This window comes from Mustela nivalis (assembly GCF_964662115.1).
Source record: "Mustela nivalis genome assembly, chromosome: 4".
NCBI lineage: Eukaryota > Metazoa > Chordata > Mammalia > Carnivora > Mustelidae > Mustela > Mustela nivalis.
In genome coordinates, this window is record NC_139023.1 from 104,881,564 (window position 1) to 104,903,133 (window position 21,570).

The 21,570-nt window shown below is 35.4% G+C and overlaps 1 protein-coding gene across 1 annotated transcript in view; it reads right to left on the bottom strand.

Annotated features, from left to right (window-relative positions):
- Positions 1-21,570, bottom strand: part of BANK1 (B cell scaffold protein with ankyrin repeats 1) — a 304,381-nt gene that overhangs the window by 46,808 nt on the left and 236,003 nt on the right. The window contains 1 exon segment of the mRNA XM_082729053.1: positions 3,125-3,203. Coding sequence (XP_082585179.1) covers positions 3,125-3,203 — 79 coding nt within the window.

Genomic DNA, 21,570 nt, shown 5'->3' on the forward strand with positions numbered 1-21,570 from the left:
AGTATGGGCCCCGCCTTTTGGGAGCCTTTTGGGTGCCAATCTTAACCAAGGTGAAATTGTAATTCTATTGGTCACCTAGCAACACTGTGCAGTTTTCTCTGTGTGTTACAATTTCATTGGCCACCTGTGCATGGCCAAGCCCAACCACATGGCCTTTGCCCTTAAAAGCCAGTCCCTAAAGGAGAGCGGGTGTCACCCTCTCTCTGTAAGAGGAGCAGCCCTGGCCTGCCAGTTTAATTCTTGATGTTTGGCGTGAAATAAAGCTTTGCTTGACAGTCCCTTTGTATCAGGCTCGCTCCTTTAATCACGGACCCATTATTCGGGCATAACAGGGGGGAGTGTTAATATTTTTTGGTGGAGAAGGCATCAAATCACCGATAGTAGGTAAATCTTTCTGAGACTCATTTCTGTCACCTATAAAATATACCCTAGTCTGAAGCTTAACCAAGTAATCCAAATTCCCTCCATCTTAAGAATCATGATTTCATCATTTGTTTTCATAATGTATACAGTAGATACCCTCTAACCACTCAAGAAGACCTGAAAAAAGATGTACAATAGCTTTAAATCTTAAAATCTGTTTAAATTTTCTTTATAAAAATTCTGTTTTAAATAAAGGAGTCACAAAATTTTAAAACAATCTTGGAATCTCTAAATTGGAGGGAATATGTGAATTGTTGTCATTGCCAGTGCAACAAAGAAGCAGAAGATTGTTGTTTTACAGTGTTGCTAAGCTGAAGTTTGGCTAAAGAAGCAAACTGGCAGAGTATGGAGAAAAAGGACTTTTTTTTAAAACAATGAACAGCTAATCTGTAGAAACTTTTCAGTTATGGGAGAAAATTAGTGATGAGGAAAAATCGTACCCATGATGATATCCATATTTCTACATGGAATTTTATTTTTTATTGTTCTTTCCTTTCATGTGAAAAGAAGAAAGATATAGTTTCAGTACTAGAACTGTGGACCAAGATTCTTTAATTAGGAGCCTGAGAAGAGCAATCTACAGAATGAGATCTCTTGCACAAATCTCATTCATCTTTCTTCCTCTAAACCCAAACACCGAGCCTGCAATAAAGTAGTCTTCAGAAATGTTGATGGAGTCAATGATGCAGTGACTGAAAAAGAATTATGGCTCAGGCTAGTAAAGGAACTTCACTAGTTCTGTCTGGGCAAATCGATCAACTAAGAATTACACTCATGCTATAAGAAATTACTTGTAGCCATCTTATGTTTATGGATTCAGTGTTTATGTTTTATGTACACACTGTCTAAGCCACAAAGCCTCCTTGGCCCTTCTCAAAAATGTCCAAACCTGGGATCCAGCTCTGGAGAGTTGGATGTAGTGGGTCAGTGAGTTTTAGCAAGCCTCATAGTGATGGTGATACCAGTGAAAATCTGCCAGCTAAAGTGTGTTATGCTTCACCCACTAACCCATTAGGCAGCCTGAGGCCGGAGTCCAGTCACACAGAATTTCAAACATAAGACAATTCCAGGTCCTAATGGTCTAGGGAAATGAGGTTGTTCTCTATAAATAATTGAAATAACATTTCTCTCTCTACAGGCAGTTCTTCTGAGGATTGAATGTCATGATAAATAAGTGGTCATGATCTTCAGTTTTATTATTATTAAAATGAAAATAAAATGTATAAATTTAAAAATCAGTGCATTAATCCATTGCTTACATACATAGCATGATTTTGTGTTATGCCATAACTGCTGAAGGTATTTATTGATTTGCCAAAATATGCTAGTTAGACATTGTATTTAATTGTATTTGATTTGCAGGTCCATTTGCCTATATTTGAGAAACCAGTGGTCAGTAATGGTTATGAATATCAACTATGCAGCATTAAAAGGGCAATGCCCTGTGGCCAGAGAATGCTTGATATGTGAGATATCACCATGCAGTGAATAAACAAAGAGAGTGGTCAGAGATGGGACTGGAAAAGGTTATCTAGAGCTTTTTAGATGATGAAGAGGATGAGTATGATGGGAAGGTACTGGGAAATTTGGAAGAGAAAACTGACTAGTTCCTTCAGGAGCACTGAGCATTAGGGCTGGCAAATGTGGAAGCTGCTTACACTGGGTTTCTTAATAACAATACTGATGACATTTTGGATCCTGTATCCTGTGGGGTATGTCCTGTGCACCCTAGGATATTTAGCAGAATTTCTGGTGTTCACCCACTGACGGCCAGTTGTAAACCTCCCTTCTCAAGTCATGAGAATAAGACGGGTTTTGTTTATTGATAAGAATCCACTTGTGGGTGGGAAACAGTCCCTCAGTGACAACCACTGTGCTACCCTGCAGTAACTCGGGGGAGAGCTGATGGCGCCTGGACTAGGAGAAATCATGGCAGAGTGAGGAACAGCTGAATGCTGGCTATGCTGTGAAGGTAGAGTCAACAGAACTGTCTGATCTTATTGGATGTGGGGTGAGAGAGGAGGTAAAAAAGCCCAGGGAGACTCCCAAGTCTTTGGACAAAATTAAACAAGGAAAGAATCTTCCCTTACTGAGATGGGAAAGTCAGCAGGTAGTGTAGGTTTGAAAAGGTCAGGCATTAGGGTTTTTGGATTTGAAAACAGTGAGTGGGAGAAGCTAATCAGGCATGCCGGTGAAGATTCTGACTGAGCAAGCTATTGTATACCAGGGGAATCTGGAATAATGGGTAGAGTAACATACATGTGGGAAGTCTGAACTAGTCTTCAGACATTAGAATATAGAATTGCATCCCATTATAACCAGAAAGGACCTGAGAGTTGTAGTCCAAGCTTCTCATTGCCTAGTGGAGAACACTAAGGTCTGAAAAGAATGTGACTTTGTTTATAAAAAAACTGAAAAAACAGAGTTGTCAAATAGAATATTTGCATCAGCTTGACTTGTGTATTCTCTCTGGGTAGGAAAGACTGGTTTTTGATTATTTAACATGAACTTAATAGAAGTATGTAAATTAGCAAGATAATGTAGTAACATCTCTACCGTATTATAAATTAAAAGTCATTCAGTAAATTTAGTGCTTTTCCATGCTCTCCTATGCTCTCTTCAGTCTTATTTTACCAGTTACATGTACCTTAATACAGATGCTACATATATACATATATTTCTAACATCCAGGAACACTTACTAGGAGAAGGTATAAGTAATGAGGTAATATCATCTTCATAGTCATTTTCTTGCTCATCATTTCTTCTGACTTCCGGGATCTGAAAAAAATGAACGTAATTTTTAATAATATCCATTAATCTTAATATATCTGCATCTACAGACACCAAAAGGAAAGTTAATACCTGTGGAAATTATGGTTTTAGTTTTTATTTAAATACCTTGATTATACTACGTATCTTAGCTATTGTATTTTTGCCATCTACAAGAGTTCAGTGACAAAAAGTATTAAAAGTATAACTGTGGCCATAAAACATTTAGAATAGACAACAAATTAACTTAAAAATGAAACTATTAGCAACTACTTTAAGATTCAAAACAATAGTCATGAAATTTAGGTGCAATAAATAAGTCTTAAATAAAATTGAACATGATTACTTCTTTTAAAAACAATGAGCTTTGAGGGGCACCTGGGGGCTCCATTTGTTAAGTGTCTGCCTTGGGGTCAGGTCATGATACCCGGGATGGAGTCTGGCATCTGGCTCCCTGCTCAGTGGGGAGTCTGTTTCTCCCTCTGCCCTGTTCATGCTCTCTTTTTCAAATAAATAAAAAAATTTAAAAACAAAATAAAACAAAAGCTTTCTTTCATTTTAACATTTCTGTATCTTTTATCAGTTCAAAAGACATTCTTAATTATATCAAGTATTATAATACAATGAAAGACAGTGGAGGGACGCCTGGGTGGCTCAGTTGGTTAAGCAGCTGCCTTCGGCTCAGGTCATGATCCCAGCGTCCTGGGATCGAGTCCCACATCGGGCTCCTTGCTCAGCAGGGAGCCTGCTTCTCCCTCTGCCTCTGCCTGCCATTCTGTCTGCCTGTGCTCGCTCTCTCCCCATCTCTCTCTCTGATAAATAAAATCTTAAAAAAAAAAAAAAAAAAAGAAAGACAGTGGAATTGTAAAACGGTTTATTTTCTGTCTTTAAAAAGAAAAAAGAAACAGAGTAAGGGTATTTATGTTTGTTTTTCTGAAGCCAGTTCCATTAAGAAGGAAGAATTACTGAGAAAAAAAATAAATCTGTTATCTCTGAATTGCTAGTCTTTGTTTATAATCTCTGAAGGAGACATGGGGTCTACAGTAGGGAAACATACTTGTGTTGGTAGAGTAAGGTAAGTAATACCAGTGACAACTCTGTGCCAAAGCATCTAGAGAACGAGGTGGAGGTTGGTTGCATTAATTTAGGTCACACTTTGTTACCATGAACTGCAAGTGATTCTTCAAATGATTTATTCTTTTGTTTTTATTAAAGCTGAAATGATTAGTCCATTTGCTCTGCATTGGGACTGTCCCTTTAAAAATTAGAAGCATTCATATTGAAGCATTATTAAATTTATGATAGCTTTGGTATGCAAAGTATTTGACCTGCATATTGACCTCATCAATTTGGTTGGTCACTCACTTTGGCCAGTGGGACCCCAGTGGAACTAACTAACTTCCTTCCTTCTTTCCCTCCTTCCTTTCTTTTTAACTAAACATCACGGTCTTTGGTTTCCAGTAGAATCTTAAAAATAAAAATCTTTTTAGTATGTTTTGTAGTGAGCTTGATTCAGAAGCTCATTTTATATTTATGTCATATTTTCCCCTTGGTGGACTCAATCATATGCTAATATGAAAAATTGCAACTTTACAAGGGAGATTGACATGTTGATTCATATTTGCATGCTTTGGTATTAAATGCATTGTTTAATGTAGCCATTCTTTGTTTCCAATTAGCCTGACCTCTTTACTTCATAAGATAGATCAAGAATACATTAAAAAAATCCATAACACTCTTACAATCATATCAAGGAAGTGTTTACAGATTGGATAACAGGGATGATTTTCAAAGATTTCAGAAATTATGTGAAAATTTCCTATCTACTATTCATAAGCCTAGACATTATGAGTTCAAAATCAGTGTGAATTAATAAAGAGACTATGGGCAAGGGTGTGGGTGTATGTGTGTGCACTGAGGTTACAATCTAATGCATTTTTGTGTCCTAACTTAAGCTATATGACATTTGTATTAATAAACAAAAAGCAAGCCCAAAAAGGTATTGAAGGAAGAAGCTTTCCAAATTTAAAAAGTAGCTGAGTTTGACAGATTTGAGTTGGCTCATAAATATTATGTAAAACTGATATTTTTTATATCAGGCTATGCAGAGACTAATTGTTTTCTCAAGAGTGAGAGGATTTTTAGAAATATTCAAACTAAAAAGCAAAGGTTTCTTACTTGAGTTCCTTACACTTAAAATCACATTTGGCTTCAAAAATATGTTGGATTCATGATGTATTAATAATTATTGAATGAAATCAATGGTGGCTTCAAAGACAGCAAGTGTGGTGGTACCCCGACATAGAATGACTTTAGCACTTAGATGTGTGAGGCAGTGGGCAGAGCACGGTTGGTGTAGTCAATCAAATCACAGCTCTATTATCTCTATTAGTTATCAGCTGCATGATATCAAGCAAGATATTTAACTCTAAATCTTAATATTCTATCCTGTGAAATGTGAATAGTAGTATGTATGCCACCAGTTTGCTGAGAGGGTTAAATAAGAATAATGTAAGCGAAGCCCTTACCATCTCCACCACACAGTGAGTGCTTAATAAGTGTAACCTGCACATGTTAGGTTTTCCTTCATCCTACAAAATATAGATATGCACTTAATAAGCTGAGTGATCACATCGATTTGATGGGAGAATCTTCAATAATCAATAATTATTTATCTTTTTTTTTCTCAACTGTGTGCCTCTAGAAGTTCTACTGATAGAAAAAGACCTGAAATACAAACTTTCTCTCTGATTGAAGTGTGGCATTGTGGCTTTGTTAATAAAAATGCTTAGATAATTTATTATATAGTAGAGTTAAGAATGAAAAAAGGGTAATTTTCTAATAAGTTCCTTTTTCTAAGGCTAGAGTCTAACTTCATTCAGTTGTTAAATATTTATGCAGGCCTAATATGTGCTAACTAATCTGTTAGCAATTGGGAAAAATAAGTTAAAAATAAGAGATATAGTATTTCCATTCCCACAACTATCATCTTTTTATAGGGAGAGAAGACAAAATAATAAGATGATTAGACTATAATATTTTAGTTCAGTACACAAATCCAGTTCTTAGAAGTGAAACAGAGAATTAAGAAATAATCAAATAATCAGGGCAAAATTTTATTAATTTGCTTTTTTTGTGAGGAGATTGTATTAAAAAGTTATCTTGATACTTGCCTTGAGTCCCACTTCTCTAAATGAAAAATCTAGCTTAAATAATAAAATCTATCCCCTGAATATACTCAATTTAATATTCCAGCCCACAGATACTCCTTGCAGCACACAATGTTTAATGAAATTAAAATCATTCATTATCAAAGATAAACTAAAAAGAGAACTTCTTGTTGACTGAGATTTATAAAGCTCCACATGGCTTTGGCATCTAGTGCTGTACAAATTGATCATCATTTTCTGATTTTGAGGGAGTGGATAAAAAAAATCTTCACATGGCAGTTGGTTTCCAAATCTTGTTATGAGATTCTGAAGATATTATAATTAGCTTAACTCTTGCCCAACTTTCCATAGTGTTGATTATAAATGATTTTGCCAGCTGTAAAGCACATGGCAGTCTGTGGAATGAGAATAAGAAGACACAAACATCTTTAAAGAGTAGCAAACAGGCCCTGGATCTTATATTTTACCCTAAATAAATATACTAGGCTGCAGAATCTAAGGTCATATTCCAATGGAAGTAATAAAGATTATAGTTTCTAAATGTGAGGAATAATGAACAATGTTTTACTAAAGCCACGAATAATAATATCAGAGCCTTAAATATTTTTTTCCCAAAGGTGCATAGAAGGACTATATTATTTTAGCTCTCATTACATCTTTTAAGAAAATTATTTTCTCCGTAGCCCTCTAGGAATATGGTATAAAAGCAGAATCATATGATTTTTAATGAAGTTCTCTTTAGATAATAGGAATTGAAATCTTCAGTGTAAAAATTAAATAGGAAGTCCTTCTAAGATTGAGAAAAGAATAAAGAAGAATAAGAGATGAACTGTGAGGAGGGAGAAAGTGGACATTTTCCTTACTGTGGACTAAAGTTTTGTTAGAATAACCTGAGTATGTATGATCCATTTTTTCAGACAGGCTTTTGGTCTTGATGTCTGCCCATGGTGCAGCTCTAACAATAAGCTATGAACTTCACCTTGGCACGTGACCTTGTAATCACACTCTCACCCTGTTTGTTCCAAACCCGCCGCAGTTGTGCCTTCATGAGGTACCTGCACCTTTCCTGGAACATATACTTGGTTTGATTTCAGCCATCTCTCTCACAAAAGTGGGAATGACAAAATTTAAATTTGTTCTTTTGTTAGGATTGTAGCTGTAAATGTAAAAAATTAGTTATTTTCATTTAAAATTATGGAATCCCCAAATCTGAAAGGAACCTGTGGATAACTGGTTCATTCTTTTGTTCACACACTGATATAATACTAAAACAATGTGTCACAAGAAAAATGTAGGATTTAGATATTTTTTCCAAGCAAAAGTTGTTTTTATATGTGGTCTATAGTCTGTACTGCCCAACCCTGTTTACAAGTTGGCTTTTCTTGGGTCCTATACTTGTCCTTCTCTTGTCACAGAATGAATTTTCTCTAGGTGATCTTATTCACTCCATTTAAATTTATATCTATATCATGATGATTCCTGGATATAACATTTGCTTCAAACTATTCTGATTTTTGTATTCTAGTATGCAGCAAAGGATATTAGAATAAACTGTCAAAAGCAAAGGAGAAAGCCTGGAGGGAAAGATATCAGAAAAATCAGGAAAGAGAATGCTTAAATTGAATGTGTCTACCCCAAAATTCATATGTTGAAATTCTAACTCTCAAGGTGATGGTATTAGCAGCTAGGGCCCTTGGGAGGTGATTAGGTCATTAGAAAGGGCCCTCCTGAACAGGATTAGTGATTATGCTATTTACATAAATTATGCTAATTAATCACTCTAATGCTGATTAGATTAATTAACATTATAAAAGTAACCCTCAGAGATGCCTTACTCCTCTGCAGTATGAGGATACAGTGAAAAGATGGCTATCTATGAACAGTGCCTATCTAGGAACAGTGCCATCACCAGACACTGAATCTGCTGGGACCATATTTTGGGAATTACCATTCTCAGAATGGTGAAAAATAAGTGTTATTTATAAGCATCAGTTTATGGAATTTTTCTTATGACAACCTGAATTGACTAAGACAGAGGGTTTCAAGTAAATCCCATTAAATGATTCACTGGGAATGAAAAAGAAAAGCTCTGAAAACAGTTCACAGTATTTTTCAATCAGGGTCACTGGTTACCCTGGTGAGGGGAATTATAACAGACTTGTATGAATTTCATACTGGACTGAAGAATATTAAAATGGAAGTGAAAAATGGAAGGCAACATGTATGGAATTTTAAGAACCATGATATGAATAGGGCAACTGTGCTTAAAATTTTTCATAAAATGAATTAGAAATGTCAGTGAAAGTATTTTATTGCAGGCAAGGGCTGTGAAGATGGTAATAACATCTAAAGCACACATGCACAAAACACGGTAGTAGACAGAGTGGGATATGTATACATGGGAAAATTTCATGATCCCAAACCTCAAGTATTTTACAACTGTGGAGAACAGAAGGAATATAGATAAGGCAAAATGAAAAAAGCTTTTAAAATATACATATACTTGAGAGAGGCTATAAGATAGAAACCTATAATCATTTCTATTAGGTGGATAGAACAGAAGACAGTTCAGGGTAGGTGGTATTCAAGCTGAGTCTTAGAGAGTGAGTATGGTTTTAATCTGCAAAAAAGAAAAAAGGGAGGAAGCAAGTTCTTGGCTGATGACTGAATAACTGAACCAATAGGAAGACCTGGTAAGTGATTCCTAGTTGGTTTGGTTAGGTTGCATGGAAGGATATATTTGAATGTCAAGATGTGGTGCTGTATCATGATTTTATTTTATAAACTTTTAAAGGTTCTTGAGTTTGTTATTATTTTCCAAGAAGTGGGAAGTAGCATGTTCCTGCCTATATTTTAGAAAAATAATTCTGATAATAGTGGGTGAGAGGGAGAGGAGGCTATTTCAATAGTCAAGGTGAAGGATATTGAGGACTATTGAAAGAAAAATATTTATTTATAAGATTTTATTTATTTATTTAAGAGAGAGAGCGAGCAGGAGAGAAAGTACATGAACAGATACAGAGGGAGAAGCAAACCCTGCTGCTAAGCAGGGAGCCTGACATGGGGCCGGATCCTAGGACACTGGGATCATGACCTGAGTAGAAGGCAGAAGCTTTATCAGCTGAGCCACCCAGGCGCCCCAGAAAGAAGATACTTAATGAAGAAGGAATACTTAATAAATATCAAGGAGAGGAGATAAACAAGATTTTTTACAGTTTTGATGCCAAAGGCTAGAGGAAAATGGTCAAATATGGTTATGTAGATTTCTGTTCAGCACAATGCTATAATGCTCTAGAGAACTTTTGTCATTTAGAGATGAGAACACCGATTAAAAACGTCTTTTCTATGAAACTGGAGGTCAGAATCTAATGTCAAGATATAATATCAGCATCTTAGATATCCTTTGTTATTTCATGTAACACTTGAAAAATACATTTAGAATGGGTATATGGCTATCAAATGGTGATTTTTCCCATTTCTTAATGAAGTTAAGAAGTTTACCAGTTTGGAAAAACAGAAATCAGTTAATTGTATGGTTGTCAAATAAACTTTTTAAAAAAAATTTCATTTATTTATTTGAGAAAGGGAGAAAGAGCACAAGAGTGGGGTGAGGGGCAAAGGGAGAAGCAGACTCCCCGCTGAGCAGGGAACAGCCCCCCCCCCCCAACACAGTGCTTGATCCCAGGACTCCAGGATTACGACCTGAGCCAACAGCAGCTGCTTAACCAACTGAGCCACCCAGGTGCCCCTCAAATAAACTTTTAAGTCAACAAGACACTTATCTACAAAACAGACTGATAGCATTGAATTGAAGAATAAGTACAAAATCCCAATTAAGTTATAAAGATACCAAAAGAGTGCTTAGATACAAACAATTGGACAATGAACTATAAATTACATTTAATCAAATCTTACTATATTTCTTTCCTAGAAATGAAAAAAAATTTTTAAATGTTGCTATGAAATTACATGGATTGATTGGGTATTAGATGCTTTTGAACAATACACTGAAAACAAAAGCCAGATAGTTTTGTCCATCATTTAGAAATGATGTTAAATGGAATGGAGACAGAAACAAGAAGGGGTTTGGTAAAAGAGAGAACACAGAGAGAAAAATGTCAGAGAAAGAGGATGTAATCACACAGATTAAAGGTCAAAGCGAAGAGAATCATTCTTAAGGAACTTTTTCTGATTTCAGAATGGTAATTCAGAATGCAACTAAAGCATCTTGAGGAGGGAAGAGTTTCTGGTGCAGGCAAATTCAGAAAAATATGCAGAACTCAGGGAAATTCTTAGTAGGTATCTATATATGCCATCCAGCATTTTTGAGGATGACAATTCTTACCAGCCTTGGTCAATCAGTCAATAAATATTTATTGAATGTTTGCTATATGTGTAATATTATAACACTAGGAGAAACACTAATTTCCAGGGCTATGCAAAATATGTTATATATAATATATTATATATAATATAATATATTATTTTTATATGTTATATAAAACATATAAAATGTTATATATATATATATATATATATATAACATATAAAATATGTTATATATAATATATTCCCAGAATGCACATATTTAGCTAGGAAAATAAAAGTGAAATGCATAAAATAATTGTAGTCCCTTAAGTGTTTGATTTAAGTAAAGACTGCAATAGAAGATAAGAAAAATGAAATTATCCTAGGTTGGAATAATTAGAGCTGGAATTTGAAAAATGGTTAAAACTTGAGGGCTAAATCTTGACTCTAGTCCCAGGAACCAGTGCATGATTGCTGAGTTAATAGATGAATAAACAATAGATGAACTGGTAGAAGAAGAAAGAACGTGGTGTTCTTGGCAAGGAGAATTGGTGCAAGCAAAGTGAATTTTTGGGAGAACATGTGAATTTCGATGCAGAGTAGAGTCGAGTCAATATTTGCTTATTATATCCCAATTGTGGAATATTATAATATTTGTAGATGACAGTAATAATGATGATTGGTATTGCTATTAAACATCCCATCTATAAACACATTTAAGTTATTTAAAAGTTTGAGTCCAGAACCATTCTCAGAAAAATCTAGATTCAAATCTCATCTTCTATTTCTTACCCACATGAGCTTCAACAATTTCTCACTCTTGACCACTCTGAAAGTAAAAATGACTATATATATACCTAATGTCAGAGGGTTATTGTGAATGTTAAATAAGAAAATATCAAGTACTTAGTACAGAGCTTGCCACATAGAAAGCACTAAACAACTGTTATCTCTATTATCTTCATGAAGAACATTATTTTATGACAGAATGACCTTTTATGTTGCCCTATTGTTTTCATATTACTAAGCTATGTTTATATAAACATTTATATTCAGTTATAAGACTGAGTAAAGATCAATTCTATTCAAGTTGGAATATAGAGAATAAAATAAAGACCTCCAAGTGGTAAGGATATTTTTATAGCTTATAATAAAAAGTGTTTGCTTTGAAGTGTGAGGAGTTATAAAACAGATGTGATGGTGATCAATATTGGACCAATTAAGTTAATGGAAATTAAGCGGGGCTCTTGGGTAGTGCTTGTGTGGGGTGTAATGGATTTTTTCCCGGAGCACCATTTCTACGGACTCTGATATACAGAGCATCCTAAGAGCTGGATGTCAGCAGGATTGTTGAGGAAACGGGTTTCTCAAGTGATTCTACAGTGTTTAATCCCCAAATGGTTTATATTTGGTTTTACAATGTTGCTATTGCAGCAAGGACTTGTTCAGGCTAATATTAAACTTAGAGTGCCTTCTTCCAGGATGAAATGATGTAAGGGAACACAGGTGTTAACTCAAGGGTATCTCTTATGAGGTTCACCAAGAGGAGGGAGCAGTAAATTGGCCACGGATGAGACTCAAAGTACACAGATGAGTAGTTAAGGAGGGACTAACGAATTTGATTTTAATAAACCATGAACCTGTGATTGCTGCATTCATTACCTTAACTCTGTTTTTCTATTCCTATAAGAACAAAGGCACATACATGACAGCAGGATAAAGCTTTGCTATTCACAATTCTAAACTCTTGAAATAAGTTTTAATTTCAGAATCATAAGTTAAAAAAAGGTAACGGTCTGTTGAGGAAACACAAAATACCATTAGGTCAAAAGTATAAATCATTATGCTGTTGTGAATGCTCCAAAAAAATCAAATTAAAAAAACATGCTTTCATTTGGAGGAAAACGAAACAGACACTAAATAATGGATGGGTTTCCCTGTTTCCAAGTTGGCAGACTGGAGTTAGTAAAGAGGTGGCCAGGTTTACATTTATGTTGATTATTGCTAGAAGTCGCTTTTTCGTCTTTTTTTCTAAGCCTTCGATAATCTGAGGGTCAAAGAGAACCAATGGGAAAAACCACGCTGAATAATAAAAGGCTGGAATTGTCATCTTCACAGTTGCTGGCCATTTCATTTAGCTAAAACCGGAGGACTGAATATTTTCTGAAATTCAAGCCAGAAACAAACATAAAATACCACTTAGAGACAACAGTCTCCACCAAAGAGTATACTCTTCAGTTGTTAGATAACATGATTACTTGACAAATGAAACAAAAGATCCTTTAAGTTTATATTATTACTGTAAAAAAATCAGTGTTTTTGACAAATTAAACCAAACGATTCTTAAACTTATATTGTTGCAAGTCTATTCCCAGTAGGTGTTTATATGGCTGGAATAATCCCTCACTTCCAAATAAAGAATTAGAAGAGTCGATTCTTATTGCTCAGAGCATTTTAAACATGAAAGATAAACAGTTAGAAAAGGTGAATTATCAATTAATGAAGACATGATGGGAGAGTAACTAAAATTTCTATCCTCCAACTTCAATTTGAGGGCAGGTAACAATTCAGAAGAAGCTGTTCCCATGGAAAAAAGTCACTACAAATAAAAGTATACAAAAGACACATATTCTATATATGTGGATTCAATATTTTTTATACTGAAACACATTGTAGTACTCTATGTATTTCCTCTCATTTTATAATTTTATATTTAAATTGTGGAGTTTAACTAGTAACACTATCAAAGTCATTCAGTAGCAAAGCAGTAAGTTCAGAAATTATGAGAAATTTTCTCATAACCAGAAAAACCTGGGAGATGCACATGTACCCTCAATGAATAATTCTCCTTACTAAAAGCTGCCATTTTCACCCTATCTCAATTGATCAGATTCCATCCAAATTAGTTATCAGAAGGGCTTTGCAATTCTGTTTTTTTTTTTTTAAAGATTTTATTTATTTATTTGAGAGAGAGAGAGACGGTGAGGGAGAACATGAGTTGGTAAGTGGGATTAGGCAGAGGAAAAGGGAGAAGGGAGCCTGATATGGGGCTTAATCCCAGGACCCTGAGATCATGACCTGAGCTGAAGGCAGATGCTTCACCAACTAAACCACCCAGGCACCCCAGACCTTTTACCATTCTACTTAACTTTCTAAGTACATTGGCAGGATGTACACATTTAGATCTTAGGTAAATATGAATTTATTTAAGAAAAGTTACAAAAAATGCATTTTTATGTACTTTAAACAACAAAAAAGGTAGTAGAATAAATTTGATAAGTTGATAATAGAACCTGTTGAAACTAAATTTTCAGTGCAGGTAGGGTAAAATAAAATGAAAAACTTCTGTGATAGAGGAAACAGCATTGTTATATATTAAAGAAATACACTTCCCATCCACCCACATGTAAAATCAAAATAGAGGAGAATCAATAAAACCAATAAGTTCCCTTTGGAAGAAAATCCCCATTTTCTTTAGCCCAGAAATCTGAAAGCTTTTAACTTGTAATGAAATGCATTTTATCTTGTGGGGGAGGAGTCACCAAAACACTCAGGGTGCTGTTGTTCATAGTCCACCGTTACTGTACAATGAGCCTCATCCCACTTCATTCTGTCACTGAGAACTGCAAACCTGTTTGTTGGGATTAGCATTTTTAGCTTAGCATTTTTAAACTTTGCGTGATTTATTTAGTAGATCTCACTTGTTAAAATAATTCTTAATCTTCACATTCACAGCCGAAAAGAAATTGGGACTACTATAATGGAAATCAAGATGTGTCTAATATGTATTTTCATCTGGAAGTAACTCCATGAGTATGTAACCTTATATGACGTTTAAATAAATTTGCCCAATGCGGTTTCCCTTTGATTTTACCTCTGCATATCTTTTGAGAGGGACTTTTCTGGTTTTAAATGTAGACAGCTAGTTATTTTCAAATGGCCAGCCATGGCAGTTGACTGAAAAATGACTTCACAATAGGATATATATATTTTAAAGTAGACTCTTTAAATTAAAAAGAAGTTTCCCTATAAGTACAATGAATTCATCTTTGGCAAAGCAACAAAGGCAATATAGTGGGGCAAAGATAGTCTCTTCAACAAACGGTTCTGGAACAAATGGACATCCACATGCAAACAATGAATCTAGACACAGACCCCAAACCCTTCACAAAATGGATCAGACAACTAGGTGTAAGATACAAAACTAAGACTCCTAGAAGATAGCATAGGAAAAGCCCAGGTGACCTTGGGTATGGTGATGCCTTTTTAGATAAGAGAACAAAAACAATCCATGAAAGAAAGAATTACTAAGCTGGACTTCATTAAAATCAAAGACTTCTGCTCTGTAGAAGACAGCATCAAGAAAACTAGAAGATAAGCCACAAACTGAGGGAATATATTTTCAAAAGATACATTTGATAATGGATTGTTAGCCAAAATACACAAAGAACTCTTAAAACTCAACAGTTAGAAAAAAATGACAAGTGAACCAAGACCTTGAGAGTTCATCAAAGAATATATACAAACTGTCGGCAAATAAATATAAAAAAAGATACTGCTAATCATAGGTCATCAAGGAAATTGCAAATTAAAAAGTAAGATATTACTCTATACCTATGGCCCAAACGCTGAACACTGACAACACCAAATGCTGGTGAGAATGTGGAGTGTCACAAACTCTTACCCACTGTTGTGTGAAAGTGAAACAGTATAGCTACTTTGGAAGACAAGTTGGCAGTTTTTTAAAAATTAAGCATATACTGTTAGCATATGGCAAAGCAATCTCACTTCTTGGTATTTACCCAAAGGAGTTGAAAACCTAGGTATACATAAAAACCTGTGCATGGATGTTTATAGCAGCTTTATTCATAATTACAAAACCTTACAAGCAACCAAGATGTTCTGTAGTACATGAATGGATAAATAAATTGTGGTACCTCCAGATAACAGAGTACTATGAAGTACTAAAAACAAAAACCAAAAACCAAAAGCCAAAAAACCCATAAGTAATCAAGCTATGAAAAACATGGAAGAATCATAAATGCATATTACTAAGTGATTAAAGCTAATCTGAAAAGGCTACATACTAAACAGTTCTGACTATCTGACTTTCCAGAAAAGGCAAAACTATGGAGACAGTAAAAAGATCAGTGGTTCTCAGGGGTGGGGTGGGGGGAGAGATGAATAGGCAGAGTACAGAATATTTTTAGGGTGGTAAAATATTCTGTATGCTATTATAATGTTGGATATATGTCATTATACTTTTGTCTAAACCCATAGAATGTACAGCACCAGGAGTGAACTCGAAGGTATACTATGGACTTTGGGTGATTATGATGCGTCAGTGTAGGTTCACCCTTGGTTAAAAAAAAAAAAAAAAAAAAAAAGTGCCATTCTGGTGAGTGATATTGATGGTGTGAGAGGCTATACATGTGTAGGGGCAAGAAGTTTTTGGGAAATCTCTATAACTTCCTTTCAATTTTGTTGTAGGTCTAAAAGTTCTTTTAAAAAATATAATATATAAAAACTTAAAAAGAAATTCACATGCCACTAGATTTTTAATGTTCTTCATTTTGTCTGAAAGTATCTCTGAAACTGTTTGGAGTGAAATTCTATAGAAACCAGCAATGTCATAACACAGAAATATGATTACTGAATCACTAGGTCATCTAGCTTTCTAGCATTACATAATTAACATTCTGTCTAGATATTTGAGCCACTTTATATTGTTATGGATCATGAAATTAAAACAGTAAGATAAGGACTGAATTACTTTACCTGAGATTTGCATTTATTAAAAGTTAAGTGAATGAATAAAAAATTAAATATTATGCCCTATGTTTGAGGGCATTTTGAAGTTTTACAAAGAAATGCATCTTACTAAAAAGTTGATTTGCTCATCAAATTAAGCAGTATCTTTAGGAAAAAGTTCAGTCTGAGACTGTGGACTCTGAGAAACAGAGTTTTGGAGGCAGGGGGTGGGGGGATGGGTGAGCCTGGTGGTGGGCATTAAGGAGGGCACGAATTGCATGGAGCACTGGGTGTGGTGCATAAACAATGAATTTTGGAACATTGGAAAAATAATAGAACCTTTAAAAAAAAAAGGAAAAGTTCAATCTCGAAAAAATTCCAATAGAATCAGTAATTAAATAAATATTAAATAAATAAATTAAGTAAATAAGTATTTATTTACTTATTTAAAGGCATTTATTTGTAACCTGATAAATAGAGGAAAATATATTAGGAAATGGGACTATAAGGAAGCATAAATTTTTCTGAAAAAAACACTGACATCCATATACATGCTTATAATATACATGATACGTGTAACAATGTTATGGCTAAAACTAATAACTTACATCATATTACTGTGTGCCAGACATAGGTCTAAGTTTTGTACTCACATTAACTTATTTAATCCTCAAAACAATTTTGCTATTGTAATCTTCATATAATGAGTGAAAAAAATAGGCACAGTGGGCTCAAATAACTTGTCCAATCTTACACAGCTAATGAGTCTTACTAGAGGGCCCAAACAATAAGGGAAAAAAGTAAATGAGCATATACCAAGAAGAATGTGTGAAGTCACCTAAGGGTACTATGAGTCAAGAGTTGTAGAGATTCACAGGAGAGAGAGCTGACAAAAATTTGCAAGAAGCACTCCGGTCTCAGGGTGATGGCTGGCATCTGACACATCTTCGAAAGATGAGAAAGTATTTAAAAGTAGGGATAGAGGTGGGAACTGGGCATCCTGGGAAGTCAGAGCAAAAATAATCAAATGTGGACATGGAAAAGTTCGTGCTGTGTTCGGGAAACAATGGGCTGAGTTCGGGACAATAGGTCGTCCAGCTTGACCAGAGGGTAGGGACAACAGATGTGTGTCTCTGGGGTGCAGGTGAACCCTAGTTGCTCGGTGCTTCCTGTCTCCCCTGTACTTCCAGCCCTGGGGTCAGGTGGCTGGGAGCCAGCTGTTCATCGATTCCGTCCATAGAACACAGGCTGAGAGGGGTATCGTCTTGGGTATTATCTGAGTTAGGAAGAAATGGAAGGCGCACTCTCAGTCCCCAAAGAAGAGATGGGCAAAACAGCGGTAATGACATTTGAAAGCACAGCAAGACATCGTGAAACCCTATCGCAGCTGTACCGTTGCCAGTGGAGGAGAGCTAATGGAGGCCATGGGGTCAGAAGCCAGAGAAAACAGGGGACATTCCGTGGACTCCACACATCCCTGTTCATTTTCCTCTGCTACCCCGGCTTGCAAATCAGCTAGCCATTTTTTGAGAAGCAGGAGACAGCTACATTTTTACATTTGGCTTGGTATAAGTACAGGGAAAAGTCTCTCACAAATGTTTTTTGTGTTCTGAGAAATAAAAAAAAAAAAAATGGGATGAATGGACATATGTTATCATCAGAGATTCTTGCTTTGGCCCAATTTTTCAGGAAAGAAAAAACTGTGGTAAGATGAAAATGTTACAAGTAAGAACATATGGGTTTCACAGTAATATCATTTGATAACTTAATGGGCTGTATCTCCTTGGTAGCACAGAGCTAAAGTATGTGTGGCTCTTATTCCTTCTAAACCTACTTCAAGCAATATACACAATTACCTGTTACTATACTCACACCGCAAATGGGATAACAGAGGCAGAGGAGTTTTTAGTGATTTGTTCATGATCACCAGATGCAGTGAGTTTCTCCTAATCAGGGTTTTATCCACAATTCTTTTCTGAGATATACGTGATATGGGGCTATGGGCACTCCCCTTCATCTTGCTGCCAAATAATAGGGAGAAAAAAATCCCATGATTTAGAAAGGTCATCATAACAGTTTTCTGCATTTATCAAGCAATTAATGATTTTCAAAGCTCTTGCACATATATTGCCATCCTCCTATCTATCCTGCCACACAGGGTTGTGTGTCCAGCAGAAGATAAATGTAGAGATGGTAGCTGGTACACGGTTTTCGGTATTTAAAGCAGAGATTCAAATCCCAGATAACCCAGGGCTTTGGGGTATGTGTAGTCAAGTCCAGTGCCCCTCACACTATAAGATGACATTGTCTGTCAAAACAGTCTGTCCCATGTATAGATGAAATTAAAAGAGTCTAGTGAAAATAATAGATATTAAGAAAAGAAACCTTTTACTCAATCAAGAAATCATGTCTGACTACAGATCAAAGTTCTGTTCTACAAATGACAATGAAGGTTTAAAAATTTATGTTGGTGGTAAAAATGAATTTGTAATTCATATCTTCTATCTTTGATCAAAGTACTTTCTAGAGAATGTGAATAAGAGAAAAGTGTGGAGTTAATCCAACAAAATCTGGTAATCAATTAAAATCCTGAGATACAGTTTAGGATGAAAGATGGCTACTATGCCTTTAAAGTCATTAAAAAGATGACTCTCAATATTCCTGATGATAGAAGAGTCTGTATTTTATTGTCTAATTACCGGCAATTGACTTTTTTAGAAAGTGTTGCCCTTTTCAGAGGAGAAACATTTTTACCAGGTTGTCTTCATCTGTTTTTTTTTTTTTTTTTTTTTTTTTAAGGATTTTATTTATTTATTTGACAGACAGTGATCCCAAGTAGGTGGAGAGTCAGGCGGGGGAGGGCGGTGGATGAGGGGGATGCAGGCTCCCTGCCAAGCAGAGAGCCCAACACGGGGCTCAATCCCAGGACCCTGGGATCATGACCCAAGCAGAAGGCAGAAGCTTTAACCTACTGAGCCACCCAGGCCCCCCTTCATCTGTCTTTTGATAGGTGTAGTAAAAGGAATAGTAAAAGTAAAATTCCACACATTATAGTTACATTTGTTTAAGTTTTGTGATAAGCAGATTAAAATTAATTTTAAATTGTGGTTTCCCTGGCCCCCCATCACCACAGCGAATTTTATATCCATGTTTGCTTTCTTATTTCCTGAATCTTAAGTTAGTATTTCAAAGACAGACCTAAGCATTTAGCCTTTCAGCACTGATTTGTCTCTGGAACCCAATACCCACTTCTGTTTGACAGCCTCTGTAATCACTACCAACATTTCCAGAGCCCACAGACAGGTCATTTGCTAAAAGAGGTGTTGGGTTTGTGCTTGTTTCTTTTAATTATTTTTATTTGGCTAAATAATGACTGTCTAGCTATGCATTTCCAGTTTATCAAATACTTAAGACACGATAATCCAGACATTAGGTATTATCTCTTATGGACTAGGTTTCTTCACCCTTAAACTAACTTGTTCTTTTTCAGACCTGACCATTAGCTCAATGTTTTCTTTTCTTTTTCACTTTTAAGGAGAAATAAACACAAACCACAGAAAGATGGGCTTTTACATAGTGGGTTGCCATTTTCAATCATAGTTTAATGAGACACTTTCTTTTGCCAAATATAGTGCAGTATGAATCAGGTGACCCTTATGTTATCCTTTTGTGAATCAGAGCTGCACTAGCTGTGGGCCAGGTATACTGAAGATAAAAATACAGCAAGAAGGAAATTTAAATAGATCATATGTTTATAATCATATGTTCATAATCATATGACATTATCAGAGAGATCAGAAAAAAATTAAATTCAAAATTGTAACATCCTACTCAGAATCACCTAGTTAGTTACTTGTTACTGGATAAAGAAATCCATTTCAAACTTAATGTCAATGCTTTATATAATAAAAACCATATAAGAAAGCACTGGAGATTGCCAATCACTTGTTTCCTATTCATATTTTACCTCACCCTGGAAAGAATAAGGTAGATTATTGACTTATAGGGCATTAAGACCAAAGATAATTTTAAGATGAGGAAAAGTATCAGATAGTGTAGTGATCCTGGCCTTTGATGCACATTAAATTCACAAGGGGAACTTTTATAAACTACCTATTCCCAGGCCGCACCAAGTAAGACCAATTAAATTAGAATCTCTGGAAGTGACACCCAACCACTTGCATTTATTAATGAGTCTGCCGAGGGTTCTACTGTGCATTCAGGAGGGGAAACACATAGACAGTGATTACAAGCACAGATTTGTGGTAAGAAGACCTAAGATTCTAAGTGGCATCTGGCTACTGACTGTGAACAAGTTACTTAATTTAGTACTAGATTTCATCTGTAAATCAAGTACTTGTTTCTTTGGCTTATTTCAAGAGTGAGATGAGCTACTACTTGGCATAAATTAAGTACTATTACTATAATGCAGGGCGGGGGGGAATCCACTTCATGTGCAGGTAAAGTGTGACAGCATGTGTCAAGTTCCGAAACTGTATTTTACTGCCTGTACTCCAATATCTGATGGAATTCCAGATTTTCATGATGGCTTCACTTCCTGAATTAGGACTTCAAATTTTTCTTCAGAAGCAATGCTGTGCCTTCCTGAAGTAACAATGCAACCTGGTTAAGAGCGTAAACTCAGGAGCTAATAGTCAGGTTTGAATCTTGACTGCGCCTTCTGTTAGTTTTGTGACACTGACCAAACATTTAACTTGTCTGTCCCTCAGTTTGCTCATCTGTAAAACTGTCTACTAACAGTACCTGTTCCAGAGAGATGTTGTGAGGAGTAAATGCATTAATAAGTGCAATATATAAAGCCATTAGTGTTAGTATGTTCCAGCACATTATAAAGTAGTAAAAAATGTTACCTATGATAATTATGATAGTGATAATGATGATGGTAGTAAAAGAACTCCTTTATCGATGTTTCAAACAAAAGAATCTATTTTCCTTGAGTGGAAAAACCTAATATTGTGTCACATAGATCTTTCTATTTTTAACTATTCCCCCATGCCATTTCCAATAGAATGCCACACCATATCTACCATGCATGAAGAACCATGCATGAAGAATCAAGTTTTCAAGGGCAAGATTCAGATCTTCCTTATTTATCTAATGATTCAAATCCATATCCACTTCTTGAA